At 33.5% G+C, this 17,500-nt stretch overlaps 1 protein-coding gene across 1 annotated transcript; it reads right to left on the reverse strand.

The window, feature by feature from the left end:
- Window positions 1-1,737: 1,737 nt before the first annotated feature.
- DCAF12 (DDB1 and CUL4 associated factor 12-like protein) lies at window positions 1,738-15,704 on the reverse strand. The gene is made up of 8 exons (XM_088237440.1): window positions 15,433-15,704; window positions 14,350-14,506; window positions 11,756-11,908; window positions 8,132-8,353; window positions 6,878-7,130; window positions 5,531-5,845; window positions 5,323-5,420; window positions 1,738-1,964 (listed from the first exon to the last, which is right to left on the reverse strand). The coding sequence occupies exons 1-8, from the start codon at window positions 15,528-15,530 to the stop codon at window positions 1,812-1,814; spliced, it is 1,449 nt and encodes a 482-aa protein (XP_088093566.1). The 5' UTR covers window positions 15,531-15,704; the 3' UTR covers window positions 1,738-1,811.
- Window positions 15,705-17,500: the final 1,796 nt, after the last annotated feature.

Below are 17,500 nucleotides of genomic sequence, written 5' to 3' on the forward strand. Positions count from 1 at the left end.
AGGCTACTATACAACGAGATTAAACCAAATATCGGTCCCTACAATTATTATTCAAAAGGATGGAAATCACAAATGACTAACTTTACGAGAATGCACTTGACAACGCACTATTTACACAGTACAATTTGGCCCTACGTTGGGCGCCATCAGGCAGATAGGGCATTGTCAATTCTTCAAACGCACCCATGTTTTATTTTATTTAAGTTTATTGTTGCGTACGCAGTGCTTTATTGCTTTACGGAAGTGATTTATTGTTTTTAACATTGCACTAACTGTCCTTTTCTTGATGATCTGTTTCTAGGAACATCTCACTCTATTATTCTGGATTTGGTTTATGTATGTATGTATATTTAAAAAAAAAAAAGAAAAGATTTTGAAGTTAAGATTTTAAAAAAAGAACAATCGATAGGTTTTCTAACCCTTCGTGGCACAGAAATGTGTAATATTTGTGTTTTTTTTTTTTAAATTGGACTGAATGTAATAGTCCGTTAAACCAGCTAAAAATGCACAGACTGACATATGCATATCATTACTGCGCTGGCAGGTGTGTACTAATGTTTTGCAGCAAAAGGACGTATGTTGAATTCACTCTAGTTCAAAAGTATTTCTAATTTGACGGCCCATTGTTCATGACGTAACTGACCCATTTTTTATTGGTTACTTTGTTTTGAAAATAGCAGATCATAGAATTTTCATTAAATTTTGTATTTAAAATGGATTTAAGTGCAGTATTGGAAATGTAAAAGTTTTTAGCAGAGATACTTCGTCAAAAACGAAAGTTCAAGATAGCCGAAAAAGACACAGAAGGTGAAGCCAAATCTGGGCACTAAAAGTTCAGTAAATTTTAATTATATAGCAACAAAATACATATATCCGTAAATAGTTTAAAAACACACATGAAATAAAAACAACCTTTATCATATAAAATAAATTATTTGTCATAATTTGTGGAAGATTAAACTAACAATTTTAAACTGTACATATTTGAAATATCTATTCAAGACCAGTCATAGGATTGATAATGAATCTAAAAAGCATTGATAAATTCTGGTACTCAATTTGCTTTAATCCACATAAATGGTATACCTATTGCAACAACCTCAATTAGGTAATGTGCAATTAAACCCATTTATACATTCTCAGTTTATAAAATAAATATAGTTTATCTCTATGTAGCTGAATTACCTAAAAATATTATGTATTTATTTTTATTGGATGTTTCTCTCTTCACTAGATAGATAAATCTTTTTCTCGATGTTTTATTACAATATTTATTAGATTGTACGCATTATTTACATAATTGTGAAAAATTTCACATTTAATTTAATTTACACGATAAATTGTATGCCTACTTCTCATACAAAATTTGCTTTATATTTGGTGGTATTTTTTGCAAGACATTAAAAAATATTTTACATCTTTACTGTAATAGAGGTGGTTCCATGAGTATCCTCACTAAACTTACAAAAATTTTGTGAATGCAATATATACAATTAATTTATATATCCTTTTTAAAATTATTGTTGTATCAAATTTCGTAAATGTCCTGTCAAGGAAAACGGTATCAGGAAAACTGATCTCTTAAAATAAACCCTTTAAAAATATTTTCCAATATTCTTGTTTTGAGGCAAAAGCAATACATTCTCTAAACCTTATTTAGTGTAGGATAAACATTTTATTTTTCAATCCACCGAATTTGGTCCACTTGCGTATTAAAATATAAAGAAACACAAGATATTGTGACGCTCAGCCATTGGTTTCACCATTTTATTAACATAAGATAGTCTGTATTACCAGTACAATATACTGGATTATTGCCATAAGCCCGCATAGTTCCCAATCAGAGTGGCTGGAAGAGGTCCTCCAGCTGTGAATATTCTGGTACCAGTAATGTCGTAACAGTGCGTATATATTGCAGGCACATACTTTACTTGGTTAAAGCCATCCGCTTCTTCGTCGGGGAACTGAAATTGAAATCAAAACTTACATGATTTGGTGATTGGATATGCAATTGTTTTTGTAAAGTGTAGTCTCTAGACTACCCATACAGCCTGCGGCCCGCCAAGCTTTTATGTGTGGCCCAAAATACATTATCGGAAATTTGATTTTAAGATTTTAATATCTTGATACTATCATTGCTCACTGCGAACTAACTGGGCACTTACCTACTCTTCCCGGGTCTTAACTCAGGTATTGTACTTGCATTGTTTTTATTTGTTTTGTACTGGTTGTTTCAAATCGCATAAACGAATTTAAAAGACAAATTCTTTTCTAAAATAGTAAAAATTTATATCACTATTAAAAATCACACTCATTTTTTTAAAAAACTCTTGGATACACGTTAGTTTTGATTTTTTCTTTTATTTACTATTGTATTTTAAGGTACAGGGAAACGTCATTTTGCGCCGGTTTGATTTACGCCGATTTACAATTACGCCGGTTGGTGCTGGCGTGGGATTCCCCCATTCGGCCGACACTAGACGACAGTAGGCGCCGCGATTCTAATAGCAGACACACTTTTACTCATTGTTTTATTCTATTACCGTGTACATGAACAGCCTATTGTGTGTGTGAAATTGTTTACGAGTTAGTTTTCGTTTTGTTTTTAAGAAAAAAAAGGTATGATTGTATATTTTATTTTAATTAAAGTTAAAAGAATATTAAAATATTTGTAGTTTATGCTATGATTCTCCAAGAAAGGAAGCAATAATCAAAATAAATCATTATTTATATCAAGAGATTATTATTTATTTTGTTAACAAATTTAAACTGTATTTATTAAATACATTTGTAATTTATTTTGAATTTATAATATAGGATATGTATTAAATAAACATGTAAGATTGTTCTTAGAATTTTGACACAGAACCTAACCTTATAAATTCCATTATATTTTTGTTTATTTTATGCCGATTTTTTTAACCCCGGTGTCTCTCGGAACGGAACGCAGTGTAAAACGACGTTTACCTGTATAGTGTACAGATATGACAGGGAAAAAAAATCATATAGGGAAATAGACTGTTGTTTGAGCTGGTATTGGCTAGTATACTGATAAGTGATCAATGATAAAATAACAAGTGGCGCCCTAATCGTGAATGAAAAGGGTTTTAACCAATACTGTTTTTCCCTATATATAATATATATGTATATACTAGCTTTTATTCGTGGCTTTGGTCACGTGGTATTTGGGAGAAATTATTTAGGTAATGAATTAGTTTTGTCGTTAATCAATGAGAGTTCCCGATGGAATGATTATTTTATAAGGATTGAAAGTAGCTTGGTCTTCCAACCATCGCTATGAAAGAAATACGATGATCCATTAGTCTGTAGTGACGTAGCATCGTTATTCTATTCACAAATCCAAAATCCTACTACAAAACCAAAACTAAAAGCAAACCAAACTAACTAAAGCAAGTTGATTATATCAATTTAAAGAATTCATTTCAAATTTACTATTTTTGACATGTCACCTTACCGCAATTTACCTTACTCATTTTCAAATAATGCTGTTCACTGTCAATAAATTATGTATTTTTTGCATTGCAATTATTTTTAATTCCGGGTGAAAATTAAGTATCCTATTTTACTTCTCACCTCTCCGGCTATCCCTATGCAAAAAATTACCCCAATAGTCAGTATAATGTTGCGGCCTGCGTACCTTAACAAAAATATGTATGTGGCCCTAAGAAAACAAGGGCTGAATATGGCTACTCTAGACTGAGAAGTCACTGCCTATATAAGACTCCATTATATATCATTGAATGCTGTGTAAGTTGCTAATAATATAAAAGTATGAAGTACATAATTGTTTTTTCTAAATTAATTTAACAATATTTCATTTAAACTATTTATTGACAATTCTTGATGGAATTCCATTGTAATGATGTAATAACTTATATTTACATATAATTATTAATTTAAAAAATACTTGGTACACTTCCACTTATTTATTTTGACCAATTAGCGCTTTCACCCTCTAGTCCTGGTTCATATATAGGACAAAATGGGAGAGCTATGAAATATAGAGTGAAAGAACATTTAGCTTCACATAGATTAAATAACGACTTATCAAACTATGCATCACATTTAAATGAATTTAAACATACTTTTGATAAAGAAAAAAGCATAAAAATTTTACATGTAGGACACAAAGGTCAAGTTAGATAGATTAGAAATAAATAGGATAAAAAATAATAGCGATAGAATTTTAATAAATCAGCAGATAGAATTTAAAAACTCACCCTTATTAGCCCCCTTAGTTAGACCCTGTACATTGTAATAAAACAATAAATATTTTTCATAACATAGAATATCCTCTTAAAGTACACCGCCAACACGTGTTTCCATCATTTGTCTCACTCTGTTCCATTGCAATATTGCATATTGTATTTTTTTCAACTTATTTTTAAATGTACCTACACTTAAGATAATATTTAGTTTTATACAAATTATCCATACACTGTATAATATTCACCAGTCTGAAGATGCCCATTAGAGGGTGAATGCGCTAATTGGTCAAAATAAATAAGTAGAAGTGTACCAAGTATTTTTTTAATTAATAACTTATATGTAAATATAAGTTATTACATCATCAATTTAACAATAGTTGAACTGAAACCGGAAACGTTAACTTTATGATTTTAATATTAATTTATATACATTTTAAATGCTATTTAAAATAACTATTTTATGCCTTGAAGATTCCAGATTCAATATCGGTCAGCATAATTATTTTATTTAATGAATTCAAACAAAATTAAACGTGATACAAACAGTTTTAGGTTCTTGTTGACACAATCCGAGTAGACAGACCGATTGCTTTTGGATACCTACTTGGATGCTACTCATATTGTGGCAACCGGTAATCCTATTACATTTGGACGACGGCGCCCATTTTAGTGGACATGGGACGAATGGCTCTTGGGGTACCGGGTCATTGGACCCCTTGTTTCTTTGTCAGAGATCAACTTTGATTGAAGTTTATTTAATTTTTTTTATTTTGGTGGACCACAGTCTATTTATTCGTGTTAGCTCGAATAAGACTAGTGAAAAAAAATGGGTGCTTCTCAAGAATTCATCGCAAAAAAGTGGTCTTATTCACATTCATTCCAGTGTATTTATATATTTCATTCCAACTCTTTTACTATAGATTATACAACAGATCCAAACAAGGAAACCACTATCCGTGTACATTTCTATAAAGCCAACTCTTAAGAGGGCTCTCGGTATAATTTCAATAACAATAAACGTTACAATTTTTTTTCAAAAGATTAAGACGAGATAAACTAATGTGTAATACATAAAATTCTGTACGCCACTTACCACATATCCTTTGGATGCTTTGAGAACTACTGTCTTTGAAGTGTGAATATTACTTTCAAGATATTTCCCAGCCGTGAGATCATAAAACATTAACATTCCTGAAAGTACATATGTATATTAATTTGTTGCTTATTTAAACCCAAATCTCCTAAAAGGCCAAAAGAGGTTGTGTAACTAATAAAGTGCAGTAAGAAAAAAACATACTGACCTAAACCCGTACCGATGGTAAGCATATTCCCTTGAAAACTGGCTGACCGTATTCCGCAACCATTATAACGAGAGGTGATCTTTTTGACATATTGCAATGTACGGCAGTCCAGCAGAAGTGTGTAGGATTTACATCCAATGGCGTACAGTCCACTTTCTTGGGTCGCTAAACATACCAGGTCTTGACAAGATGGCAGCTTTCTTGATATCTTCTGTTTGAAAGTTTCCGCATTGAAAACATGAATGTAACCATTGAGTGTAAGTGCCGCTATTTCTTTCCAAGTTTTATTGAATGTTATAGCACGAACTTTTTGTCCTGAAACCATCAAAATATAGGTGTCAAAATAACGCAACGGTTGATACTAATTATGTGATACTAGTTTGTGAATGAGTCAGCGTAATAAATAGAGAGACATGTATTCAGTTTCAAGCAGACATTTTTATTCGAAACCTAAGCTCAATAGCAATTATTTTACATAACATGGGGAAGGGTACACGGCTAAAACGGGCTCATTGCATTTTATCATTTATCAATTTTCGAGACATAAATACTATTTTTTCCTCCCGAGTGAGTTCAATAAAATGGAATATTCAATTAACATATCACAACAGAAATGAAGAACTCTTTAGAGAAGGTAATATAGAAGTCTAGGCATCCACAGGGCGCATGACCTGTCATTGACTGGTTTAAGTGGCCACTTTACATACTGTGTAACATTCACCATTCTGCCTATATTTGAACATCCATATTCCTTTAATTCTTACATCTGTTGACGTTTGTTTTCTTTATAACTTCACAAACGTCAACAGATGGAAGAATCAAAGGAATATAGATATTCAAATATAGGCAGAATGGTGAATGTTAAACAGTGTGTAAAGTGGCCACTTAAACCAGCCAATGATAGGTCATAAGCCCTGTGGATGCCTAGACTTTTATATTACTTTCTCTAAAGAGTTCTTCATCTCTGTTGTGATATGCTAATGTTAACAGCTCTCTAGGGTTGAATCCAGTCCTTGTCTATAAAAATTTGGACAAACTCAAAACATTGTTGGAATATTCAAACCTAACAAAATGCGGCTCCCTGTATTATTAATTGTAGGAAATAAATATAGGGTTTAGGCTGAAAAACAGTCAAAATGTGATGATTAGTGCAACGAACTAATTTTTGACAAGTTTGAATGTAGTTTTTTATCAATATAAAGTAAACTCTTTGGTTTTTTTTCATTGAATACTTTGACCCAGTGTAATTTGGCAAGCCAATACGTATTCCAGCTAAAATGACAATCCGGCTGCAACAGATACATTACAATGAATAAATCAGATGAAAAGGTATTAAAAATGTGCTACCTGATCTACATTCTTTGATGGTGATGGGAGATATGTAGTTGTACAGGGGCACAGGCGGTTGGGCGGGAGTAGAGGTGGTCGAGGCCGCGGGGGCTTTAGTGATGGTACTGGAGCTGCTACTGCTGGGGACGGCTTTCTCGGGGGGCGGAGCCACCTCGTCTGCGTCCTCAGCATTGACCCGCCAGAGCGCCATTTTAGTGTCTCGAGAACCGGAAACCAAAAACTCATCGTCCAACCAGCACATGTCCAAAACCTAGAGCAAAAATATTTATTTATGCTTAGTTAACCTCTTAGTGCGAACTGCCCCAATCGTGGGGCCACAAAATTCAAGTCAAATAGCGTATGGCCCTACGGTTAGGATGCGGTATTTATTTTACGTGTATTTCCAGATTATTTCTATATTTGGACTGTCGATGAAATCTATAGAAGATACCTACAGGTATAACTAGTTGTTTAAATTTATATTTTGTCATCATCGTCATTCCGTGTCCGCTTTCTAGTTGGAGTATATGGTGTCCACAAAGATCCTCCAGGCTTGTCGGCAGCCAGCACCCGTGCATCCTCCCAAGTCAGGTTCGCGTCCCGTAGTTCTGACATGAACTGCTGAAGAACAGTCAGCAGTGAACGTCCAGGACGTCGAGAACCTGATGCCTTGTAAAGTAGGCAAGCGTGGGTAAGCGTGGGATTGAGGTGATATTGAGGACGATAGAGGTTCCAGTTATGATCCCCTAAATTGGTGTTGGTATTAAATTGATACATGTCATGTAGGGGTCAGTCATAGTAATCATTTAGTATCTATCTTACTTTAGCAGCGGAAAACTCTGATTTTATGATTCCTATCATCCTCACCCCCCATCCGCACCCGATGGTGCATAGGGCACTGGATTTGTACAACAATTGCTGTGTACATCGATCATCTGTTACATGAAAGTAAGGTGATTAGCCTTACGCTTCAGGTGCCAGTCCAGGAACATGAAATATTGCAGTGTAGAATCACATTTCAAACATTACTTCATGCAGACTTTCCCAGGTACCGAACCTTTTATCTCAAGCATGGTAGGAGAACGCAGCAACCACTACACTACGAGGTGGAAATATTTTCGCTTAATTTCCTTATTCAGGATTTTAACCTGAGAGTAGTCATCGAGCCAAAAGCACCGGTTCAGGGTTCTGGTTCTATTTCACACACAGAACTGTATTCTTAATCCGCTCGGACACAGATTAAAAAAAAAAAATAGTTTGTACAATTTTTACCCAATCTTTATGCGCCTCTCCAACGCACACGGGGTCCAGCGTAGGAAGCCGGTAGACTGCGATCTCCCAGGAATTCCGAGCTCCGGTGGCCAAGAGGGTTCTGGAAGGGTTGATCTCTACTGCGTGTATTCCTGTCTGGTGCTCCGCTGCCCCCCAAGGCTGCCGACCCCGCAGTGTTGGGATCACATCCAGTTGACGCGTGTTCACATCGTAAACCATCAACTAAAAATGCGAGAAAAATTTGACCTGCAAACTTAAAACCAGTACCAAAAATGTAGCCAGCATGTGGCCAAACGCATATGAAGGCTACAACACGGCAAACATGGGCTCATTAAAAAATAATAATTTTTCGGGAGAGCAAAAAGAAGAGAAAAAAAAACATGGTTTACTCAGTTCATGTTTCATTAAAATCGGTTTTTCATTTGATATATTTGAAAAATATATTTTTACATACAATCACAGTAATAAACTAACAAAAATGTCTACTTTAAAACTTATTCCAACATACAAAAAAAGCTCATCAAGCGATTATTGCATTTTTTGTTTTTTTGCCAGCCGTGACCCCATTTTTTTTCTCCGATGATAAGACAAGGAGCCAAATTTTATAAGTTTTAAATATTATATTCTATTGAACCCATTCAGAGTAAAAAGAAATGGCATTAACATGTCAAAAACCAAATAAATGCAATTAGCCCGTCTTTGCCTTGGACCTAAGAGTTTTAATACTCTTTTAAAAAATACACAGGACATAAAAATATTAAAATTATAAGCGGGAAATAAACAAAATTTACAGTCTGCATTACTTAATGGGCTAAACAGCCCGTAAAGTAATGCAGACTACAATTTGTCAAATAAATAAATAAATAAAATTCTAATGTAAAATAAATCATGGTCACCCAGTAGTGTAATTTGTAACAATAATTATTTGCCTTTTGGCAACAGCACAATGTACTACACCAAGTATTATTTGTGCATTTATAATAAAAAAAAACAGTTTTTTGACAAAAAGAAAAAAACCTCAGCACGGGTATTCTCAATTGAATGTAATTATGCAGAAAGCAGCAATTTCAGAAAAAAATTCAGATGAATTCAGATGAATCTCACCCGCATAAATAAAGGTTTCAGCTCTTTAACTTCACAAACATCAACAGATGAAAGAATTTAAGGAATATAGATGTTCAAATATAGGCAGAATGGTGAATGTTACGCAGTGTGTAAAGTGGCCACTTAAACCAGCCATTGACAGGTCATAAGCCCTGTAGATGCCTAGACTTCTATATTACCTTCTCTTAAATGTTCTTCATCTCTGTTGCTAATCATGTCTTTTTTGTATTATGAAAAAAAATGAATGCATGCATTATTTATCATTTGCCAAGGGAAAAAACATTCTAACTGTTGTGTAGATTTGATTATTCGCCCTTTTCACAAAAGTGCTATTATCTCAGTTTCACTTTTTTATGGCTGGCTGCTTTCTGAATAAATACGTTCAATTAGGAAATAATACATTATTTACAAATCATATTATGTGATTTTTCTTGAGTCTGGGTGTTCTGTGCTGTAATTCACTACTGTAATTGGGCCTCTTAGCCTGTTGTGATGCAAACAATAATTGATGTTTATAAATATTGATAATAATTAATAAAAAAGTTTTTACTTTTTGAATTTTACATGCATAAAAATATTTTTTAAATAAAGGTATAGTAAAATTTAAATCATTATTTTTTTATACAGTTCATCACTGTGTATATTTTGTTTCGCACAAGCTTTTACCCTAAATTTGTATGAAAAATATCAGATCTGGTAAAACCGTGGTTTGGGCGGAGCTAGACTATGCTTAATAGCAGTAAATCACATGTTAAGAGGGAAAAGACAATATACATAATCGGAGCACTGCTGGCGCATGAGTAGATATGTAGTTCACTTGTAAAGTTACTTTGAACATGCGTACTGATAGAATATTGGTAAGAATTTATAGATTTAGTTACGTAAAAATATGCGTACAATGTTAGTGCTGTGGGGACCAAAGAGTGAGACGAGAATGTGTTGCTGTCTATTGGCGGAGTGCCCAATGGACCTATATAAGGGCGATCTGCCTCTACCAGCTTTCTAGTCTACTACGTAGTATTCTATGTTTTATTTGTGAAACCACTGTATTTTCATGTGTTCAATAAACTTAAATTGTAAGTAACTTCTAATCGTTTATTTACTTATTCCTTTAGGTTCAAACCACTGTATCCTATTTTTACATAAACTAAATACTACACACACTACAGTGCGTATAAAACAGTATGTAAACAAAAACAATGGCGGGTTTAGAATTACAAACTGGTTCTGATGCGCGAGCTGTCATTGCACATATTGTCCCTAGTTTATAACACCGGGGCTGGTGTTCTAAATCATCTTTACCCTCTAGAGAGCGATTATTTTGAGGAATTTTGTTTTTTGCATGCGTTTACACTTTGCTTCATATCTGGCCACACTGATGATTAAATGTAAAATAAATATGAACACGTGAAATCGATCATGGTAATTTTAATTCAGAATATTATTGCGCCCTTAACCGTTACCCAAAACACTAAATAAGATTGAATTGACCAAACCGTATTAGTTTTTAAAAATGTTTTGAAATAGTTTTATATTTCATTTGATTTTCATCAGTGTGGCCCTTATGTGAAGCAGTGTCGTCGCATAAAAAAAATTAAAATCCCCAAATTAACCATTCTCCAGGGGGTAGAGAAGATTCAGAATACCACCCCATGTCAGACTTATTATGTTGGAAAACTAATAAACTTAACGTTCAAGTACAAAATGTCATTAAATATTTGTATATAACCACTTACCGACTTTTCTATGTCTACCGGTTTTGAGACGTACCTGTCTCTTCGTCAGGACACCAATTGAACCGTCGGGTACGTCATGAAACCGGTAGACATAGAAAAGTTACAAATATTTAATAACATTTAGGAAAATGTTTGACCACAAAGTTAATGCTTTAAATGTTAATAATAGTTCAAGTACAAGTTTACTGTCAGTGGTTTTGGTCAGGAGCCGCCTGTGATATATATCATTTTCCTTTCCACACCTACTGGTGTATTGGAACATTAAATGCAGCACATTTTGATCATCTGTCATGCGAAGGTAAGGACATCGATCTTATGCTTCGGGTGCCAGTCCAAGGACAGTGAACTTTAAACAAATATTTCCCATCTACCCTCCCAGGAATCGAACCCGGGACCTCGATCATGGAAGGCGAACGTGCAAATCAGTACACTATGAGGCAGACTTTTCTCAACTCGATTTCCTTTTTTAATATTTTTACCTGAGAGTAGCTATCGAGTCAAAAACACTCGTTCAGGATTCTGGTTCTATTTCACACACATAACTGTATTACTCATCCGCCAGGACACAGACTATATAATTACACTTTTGTCTAGAGGCTCAATTACAGTGGTGAATTATGTAGAACCAGACAAGAGAAGAGCTACATTTTGTTATTGTGATTTCAGCAGGAATCGAGCTTGGAACCTCCGTGTGTAAAGCAAGCATTTTAGCCATTAAGAAAGCCACCATATTAATTTAAATGATAATTTTAAAAATATGAATTTACTATCAATATCCGTTTACCTTGTTACACTTTGTTCCAAATACTACTTGTCTGTCGGAGAGCCATTGTGAGCAGAATACTTTGTTCATGTTCCCCAAGCTAACGGGAGTTTCTTTAAACATGTCATGAGTGAGAATGTGGCGGGATGCGTATGATGGATTTATAAAGCGAGTCTGAAAATAAAATATTATTGTAGTTTAAAATGAAAAAAATATTATTATTAATTTTAAAGTAAAACTAAGCAAGTGCTTAATTTTCATTAAGTTTTGGTAATACTGAAAGTGACCTTGAAGAGGGCGAGATTATTCTAACCTAATTAACATAAAAACAAACAAATATAAAAACATAAGTTTAACTATAGATATGTTGTACCACTGCTAAAAGTTTCCTTTTTACTGATCTAGAAGTATAATGAAAATCAATTGATATAACAAGTTATATTACATAAATATAATTTACAACAACAACAACAACAACAAACCATCACGCTGTTTCCCTGTAAGGGTAGACAGAGAGGATAGAATGCCACAACACTCTATCTTTGCATACAGATCTCGCTTCCTCTACATTCATACATCTTCTCATGCACGCGCGCCGATTATTCCGACTTTTGACATGTCCATCTTTAAGTATTTGTTGGATTTGGTCATGCCATGTCTTTCTCGGTCTTCCTCTATTTCTGCATCCATCAACATTCGCATTGTAAATATTCTTAGCCGTTCTTTCGCTGTCCATTCGTTCTACATGTCCAAACCAGCGCAGAGCTCCTTTCTTGATTTTGTCGATAATGCTTATCTCAGCCTTACATAATGTACGGATCTCAACATTTGTGTATCTATCGTACATAGTTTTACCACACATTCGCCTGAGAGATCGACTTTCGACAGCATTCAGCCTACTTTCATCCCTGTTTTTCCAAGTCCATACTTCGCTCCCATACATCAGGGAAGGGACCAGGACTCCGTTGTGAACTGCCAATTTTGCCTCTTGTGACAAACATTTATTTGCCAAGGTCGATTTAAGTGCACCGTTCACTCTGTTCCCGGCACTCACCCTCCTTTCAATATCTTTCTCAGTCATTCCATCCCTAGTGAACATACTTCCCAGATACACAAATTCCTCTACTTTTTTTAGTATAACTCTATTCACAGTGATTTCACATTTAGTCATACTTTCATTTCTTTCAAAAACCATCACATTCGATTTATCGACATTCATCAGCAAATCGCTTCTCTTGCATACATCGTAGACCTTTGTTACCAAGAATTGCAGTTCCTCTTTGTTGTTAGCAAGGAGTACAGCATCGTCAGCATACAAAAGACATTTGACATTTAAATCACCCATTTTTGCTCCCATTCTTAAGCCTTTCAGTTCTTTCATGCAGTTATCGATATATTTTACCAATAAATAAATACAAAAATAAATATAATTTACTAATTAAAAATACTTTGTACACTTCCACTAATTTATTTGACCAATTAGCTAATTAGTTTGGCCCTGTATATTGCAATAAAACATTTAATACTTTCATAGAATAGAATCCTCCCTTGCAGTACACCGCCAACGCATGTTTTCAATAATGTGTCCCACTGTGTTTCATTGAAATATTATGTATTGTATTTCTTTCGACTTATTTTTTAAATGCACCTACACTTGAGATAATATTTAGTTTTATATCAATTATCCGTATCCTTTTAATATTTACCAGTCCGAAGATGCCCATTAGAGGGTGATAGTGCTAATTGGTCAAATAAATAAGTGCAAGTGTACCAGGTATTTTGAATTATTAACTTAATTAGTAAAGTTAACATAAGTTATTAAATCTTTACAGTGGAATTCCACCAAGAATTGTTAATAAGTTATTGACAATTTAGTTAAATACTCGTAACTTAAACTAAAAGAAAATATGTTTGTGTTTGTTAAATTAAGGAAAATAGATTCAAGAATCCAGCATAAATCGGAGACTGAACCATAGGCAATCTGAATATTTTTATATTCTTTTGATCTTTTTGGTTATTAACTAAGATTTACAGGGTCAATCAACGGGCTTAAAGATTTTATCTTCTTTTTCAGCTTTGTTCTTTCCACTGCTGGATATTCCTCTTCCAAGCGTTTTTATTTATTTTCTATCCCCCGCTTTTTTCATCCATGTTCTATTAGCTATCGGGGCAATGTCGTCGGCTCATCTTTTTTATGACGTTTCAATGGTTTTCATTTGCTCTTGCCAATGGGGTCCACTTTATTATTCTGAGATATAATAGTTCCTGCACACTGCCATTTTCATTTTACTGTACGATCCATGATATCTTCAACTTCGGTTCAGCACCTAATTTCTTTATTTCTTATTCTGTCTCTTAGACATACACCGAGCATCTGTCTTACCATGGATTGGGGCGTACATTTCAGTTCCTGGCTACGTTTTTCTATCACAGACATAGTTTTTAGTCCGTATGTTGTCGCCAGCAGTATACACAATTCATAGACTTGTAATGGTTATATTATTTTTAGCTACATTTCGATTTTGAGGTTAAGTAATTAATACAGGATTTCCCTTTATTTTAACATCCAATCTAATGTACATATATTTAATATATTATAATACGTAGAATCTTACTTCTTTCGCTTGTATTTCTCGTGATCTAACATAATCCACAAAGTTGTAAGAAGTCCGCAGTATTTGTTGCTGTTGTGAAGGCGTATCCTCTTCACTTTCAGAATCCGAATAGCAGACGAAATCCTCTGGTTTATCCGGCTTTCTCCGTCGCTCTAGTCTAAAAAAGATACCCAAATTTAAAACTTAGTAAATTGGTTGACAGATAACAAAAAAACTTCCAAAAAATATATTTAATATTATTGAAACACTAAACTTCATTATAAAATTAAAACTTAATGTAAATAGGGGCCAGATTACTTACCGTCTATGCGCTCTGTAGCTGCAAGACGTGCTGTAATCTAGCTCTTATCTGTTATAATACAAATATATCATAATTGGAAAGGAGGAACCAGAATCCCAATCGTCCATGCGCTCTATAGCTGCAAGACTTGCTGGGATATTTATTTACTGTACGGAGCCCTTGAGGTGATTTTCACAAAAATGGCGCTATATAAATTATCCAACTATAATAATAATAATATCAAAGCCTTGGACATTACATCACTGCAGCATGTGATATCTGTGAATCATATATTTTGCAGATTTCCAAAGGCATTGGCAAGTTAGTAATAAACAAATTGCAGAGAAGATTATAGCATATGAGTGGAGAAATGGATAAAAAAACAGCAAGAAATATTTTATTTTAACAAAAAATAAAGAAAACAAGGAAGGCCAAGAAAGATGTGGCATGACCATACCTAGTAAATTCTTGAGAGCATGTCAAAATACATAATAATTGACCTGCAAATACGGGAAGATGGAAAAATACCATTAGATTATATAGATACATGGAAGCCCTCAATCCCTACCGTAATATATAAATACAAAATTTTTGATTGCTGTTACCTGGTAAATTAAAATACTTATGTAAATATCATTGCGAAATAATGTGTTTAAAGTTGATAAATAAATTACTATTGAATAAGACTTCAGAACAATTCATCAATTGAACTTATAAACTAAAAAAATATTGATACACTAAATATTACATTATTTAGTAAGAAGATCAGATTATATTATTAAGTAAAAAAATAACATTTAAACCTGAGGGCTCTAGATTTGGCTCGCCTTTCTTCAAGCCTTGTGGGTGCATAGCAAGGAGGTAAACGTCCTTCGACGCAGCTTCTAACTGTTTGTGACATTTTTATTCTTCTTTGCTAGTTATAAAATGATTAATAACATGAAAACAACGAATATTTTAAGTTCTCCATTCCTAAACTCCATCAATTTTACTCAAATTTACTTGACACAAAGATTAGCTTGACGTATAAAGAATAAGAATGACATGACACGATTACCAACATACAGCATTGAATGTTGACAAATAATAAAAAAAGATCATTAATGCTGGATGCCAACCTGACGCCTACAACAAATCTTTTGGCCTCCCTCCTACACTTTATTGATGCCTTTTCTATCAAAACATGATAATATCGGCCAAAATTAGCCACAAATTTCCACAAAATAACACACTAAGAACAAAAGGAAAAGGGCATTCCTAAACAATATGTAGGTACACAAATACAAACATGATGCATATAGGTATAAAAGAACAACATAAAAGAATAGCTATCCCTTTTTTCGTTTACCAAAAACGGATAGTAATATCAGTCAAAAAACAAGCTTACAGATAAATACAGAAATGTATTCTCATGAAAAATGTTTTGAACTGAGATAAAAAAAATCTACTAATCCTCATATTATGCCATTGATGATGCAAAGGGCGCTGTATTGATACACCAATAAGTATAGTGTACCTACCTTGATTATTTCATAGTTACATTTTACAAGCATAATATTAACGTTGTATACCGACGTGAAATAATTAGCGGCTCCTTGTACATTACGCGTCTTGCTCTTGTTATATAATCATGTCCTCGACCCTGTGCTCTGGGCAATGCCTAATTTGATAGTGTAAAATATTAATGTGGACAGCAAAATATTTTGTTATCCGCTAACAGAGAAGCCTAGAAAGAAATTAGTGCCGAAGATTCATTTTTTTCTAAATAAAAAAAAAATTGGGGTATTATTTCAAAAGTCTTCTTCTTATATTTTGATGATTTTTTTTTCACCTCGCTACTGAGGTGTTATTTTATTTTCTATATTTATTTATTAATGATTTCATGAACCTTTTGCATAATTATAATAAAACCAGTGAAAAAAAATGGTTCTTATCTCAACCTGCAATTCGCAAATGACAGAATCATGGACGTGGATTCTGGACAACTGAGAACCATTTCAAAAAAGAAGTTTTGTTTTATTTATTTATTTACCTACCTACAAATATATTATCACGGAGGGAATAAATGGAAAATGAAAAAAAAAACTAAGTTTATGGGGGAGTTTTGTTATTTGAGAAAGTTTTCATTCGGAATAGATTTCGCGACAATCGAGATATGAATTCGGACTTGACATTTCGAGACAATCGAAACATTAATTCGGAATGGATTCCGAGGCAATCGAGATATAAATTTGGAACTAACGTTTCGAGAGAATTCATTCGGAATGGTTTCTCGAGAGATTAATACGAAAAGTTTGAAGGTGCTTTTTGGGAAATGCATTTGATGAGTTCTGTCTAACATGACATTTCAAAAACAATGGTAATTAATTTTAATGATTTTTCGGAAGTGTAAAATATATATCATTCGTGTTCAATATAAAATTCAAGTATGTAATGTTAATAAATTGTTTGTCTGTCGTATTATCAGCGTTATGATTTTAATTTTATTTTGAAATTACTTTTCGAACCTGAACTTCCTCTTTATTATTTTGAAGTACTTTCTTATTACACAATGTCATGTATATGTTGACCCCCCCCCCCAAAGCTTCAAATAAACGTCAGCATTTTTTAAAAAAAATTTGGCCGTTTTCTGATATTTCAAGGTAAAAAAAATCGATTAATTCGATGTTTGAATTCGATTATTTGCATGTTTCGAATGCTTGTATTTCGATTATTTAAATATTTCGATTATACCATCATTATCAATGAGACAAAATGGCACAAAATAAACTCCGACAAAGTTTGTTTTAGCTAAAGGCCTTATATTTTGAAAAACCAAGATCCCTATGTATTTATTGATTTCCACTTGTGCAATGGTCTATGGTCTGTAAG

This window comes from Micrasema longulum, unplaced genomic scaffold (assembly GCF_059751315.1).
Source record: "Micrasema longulum isolate JH-2025_06_02 unplaced genomic scaffold, ASM5975131v1 h1tg001722l, whole genome shotgun sequence".
Classification (NCBI taxonomy): Eukaryota; Metazoa; Arthropoda; class Insecta; order Trichoptera; family Brachycentridae; genus Micrasema; species Micrasema longulum.

What these genes read in the sequence shown, in the direction of transcription:
- DCAF12 (XM_088237440.1), bottom strand. Translation starts at nt 15,530, where the DNA reads ATGTCACAAACAGTTAGAAGCTGCGTCGAAGGACGTTTACCTCCTTGC. An exon ending in TTGGAACAAAGTGTAACAAG is followed by an intron (nt 8,354 to 11,755) that starts GTAAACGGATAT and finishes TCGCATTTTTAG; the next exon opens with TTGATGGTTTACGATGTGAA. An exon ending in AAGCATCCAAAGGATATGTG is followed by an intron (nt 1,965 to 5,322) that starts GTAAGTGGCGTA and finishes TTTCAATTTCAG; the next exon opens with TTCCCCGACGAAGAAGCGGA.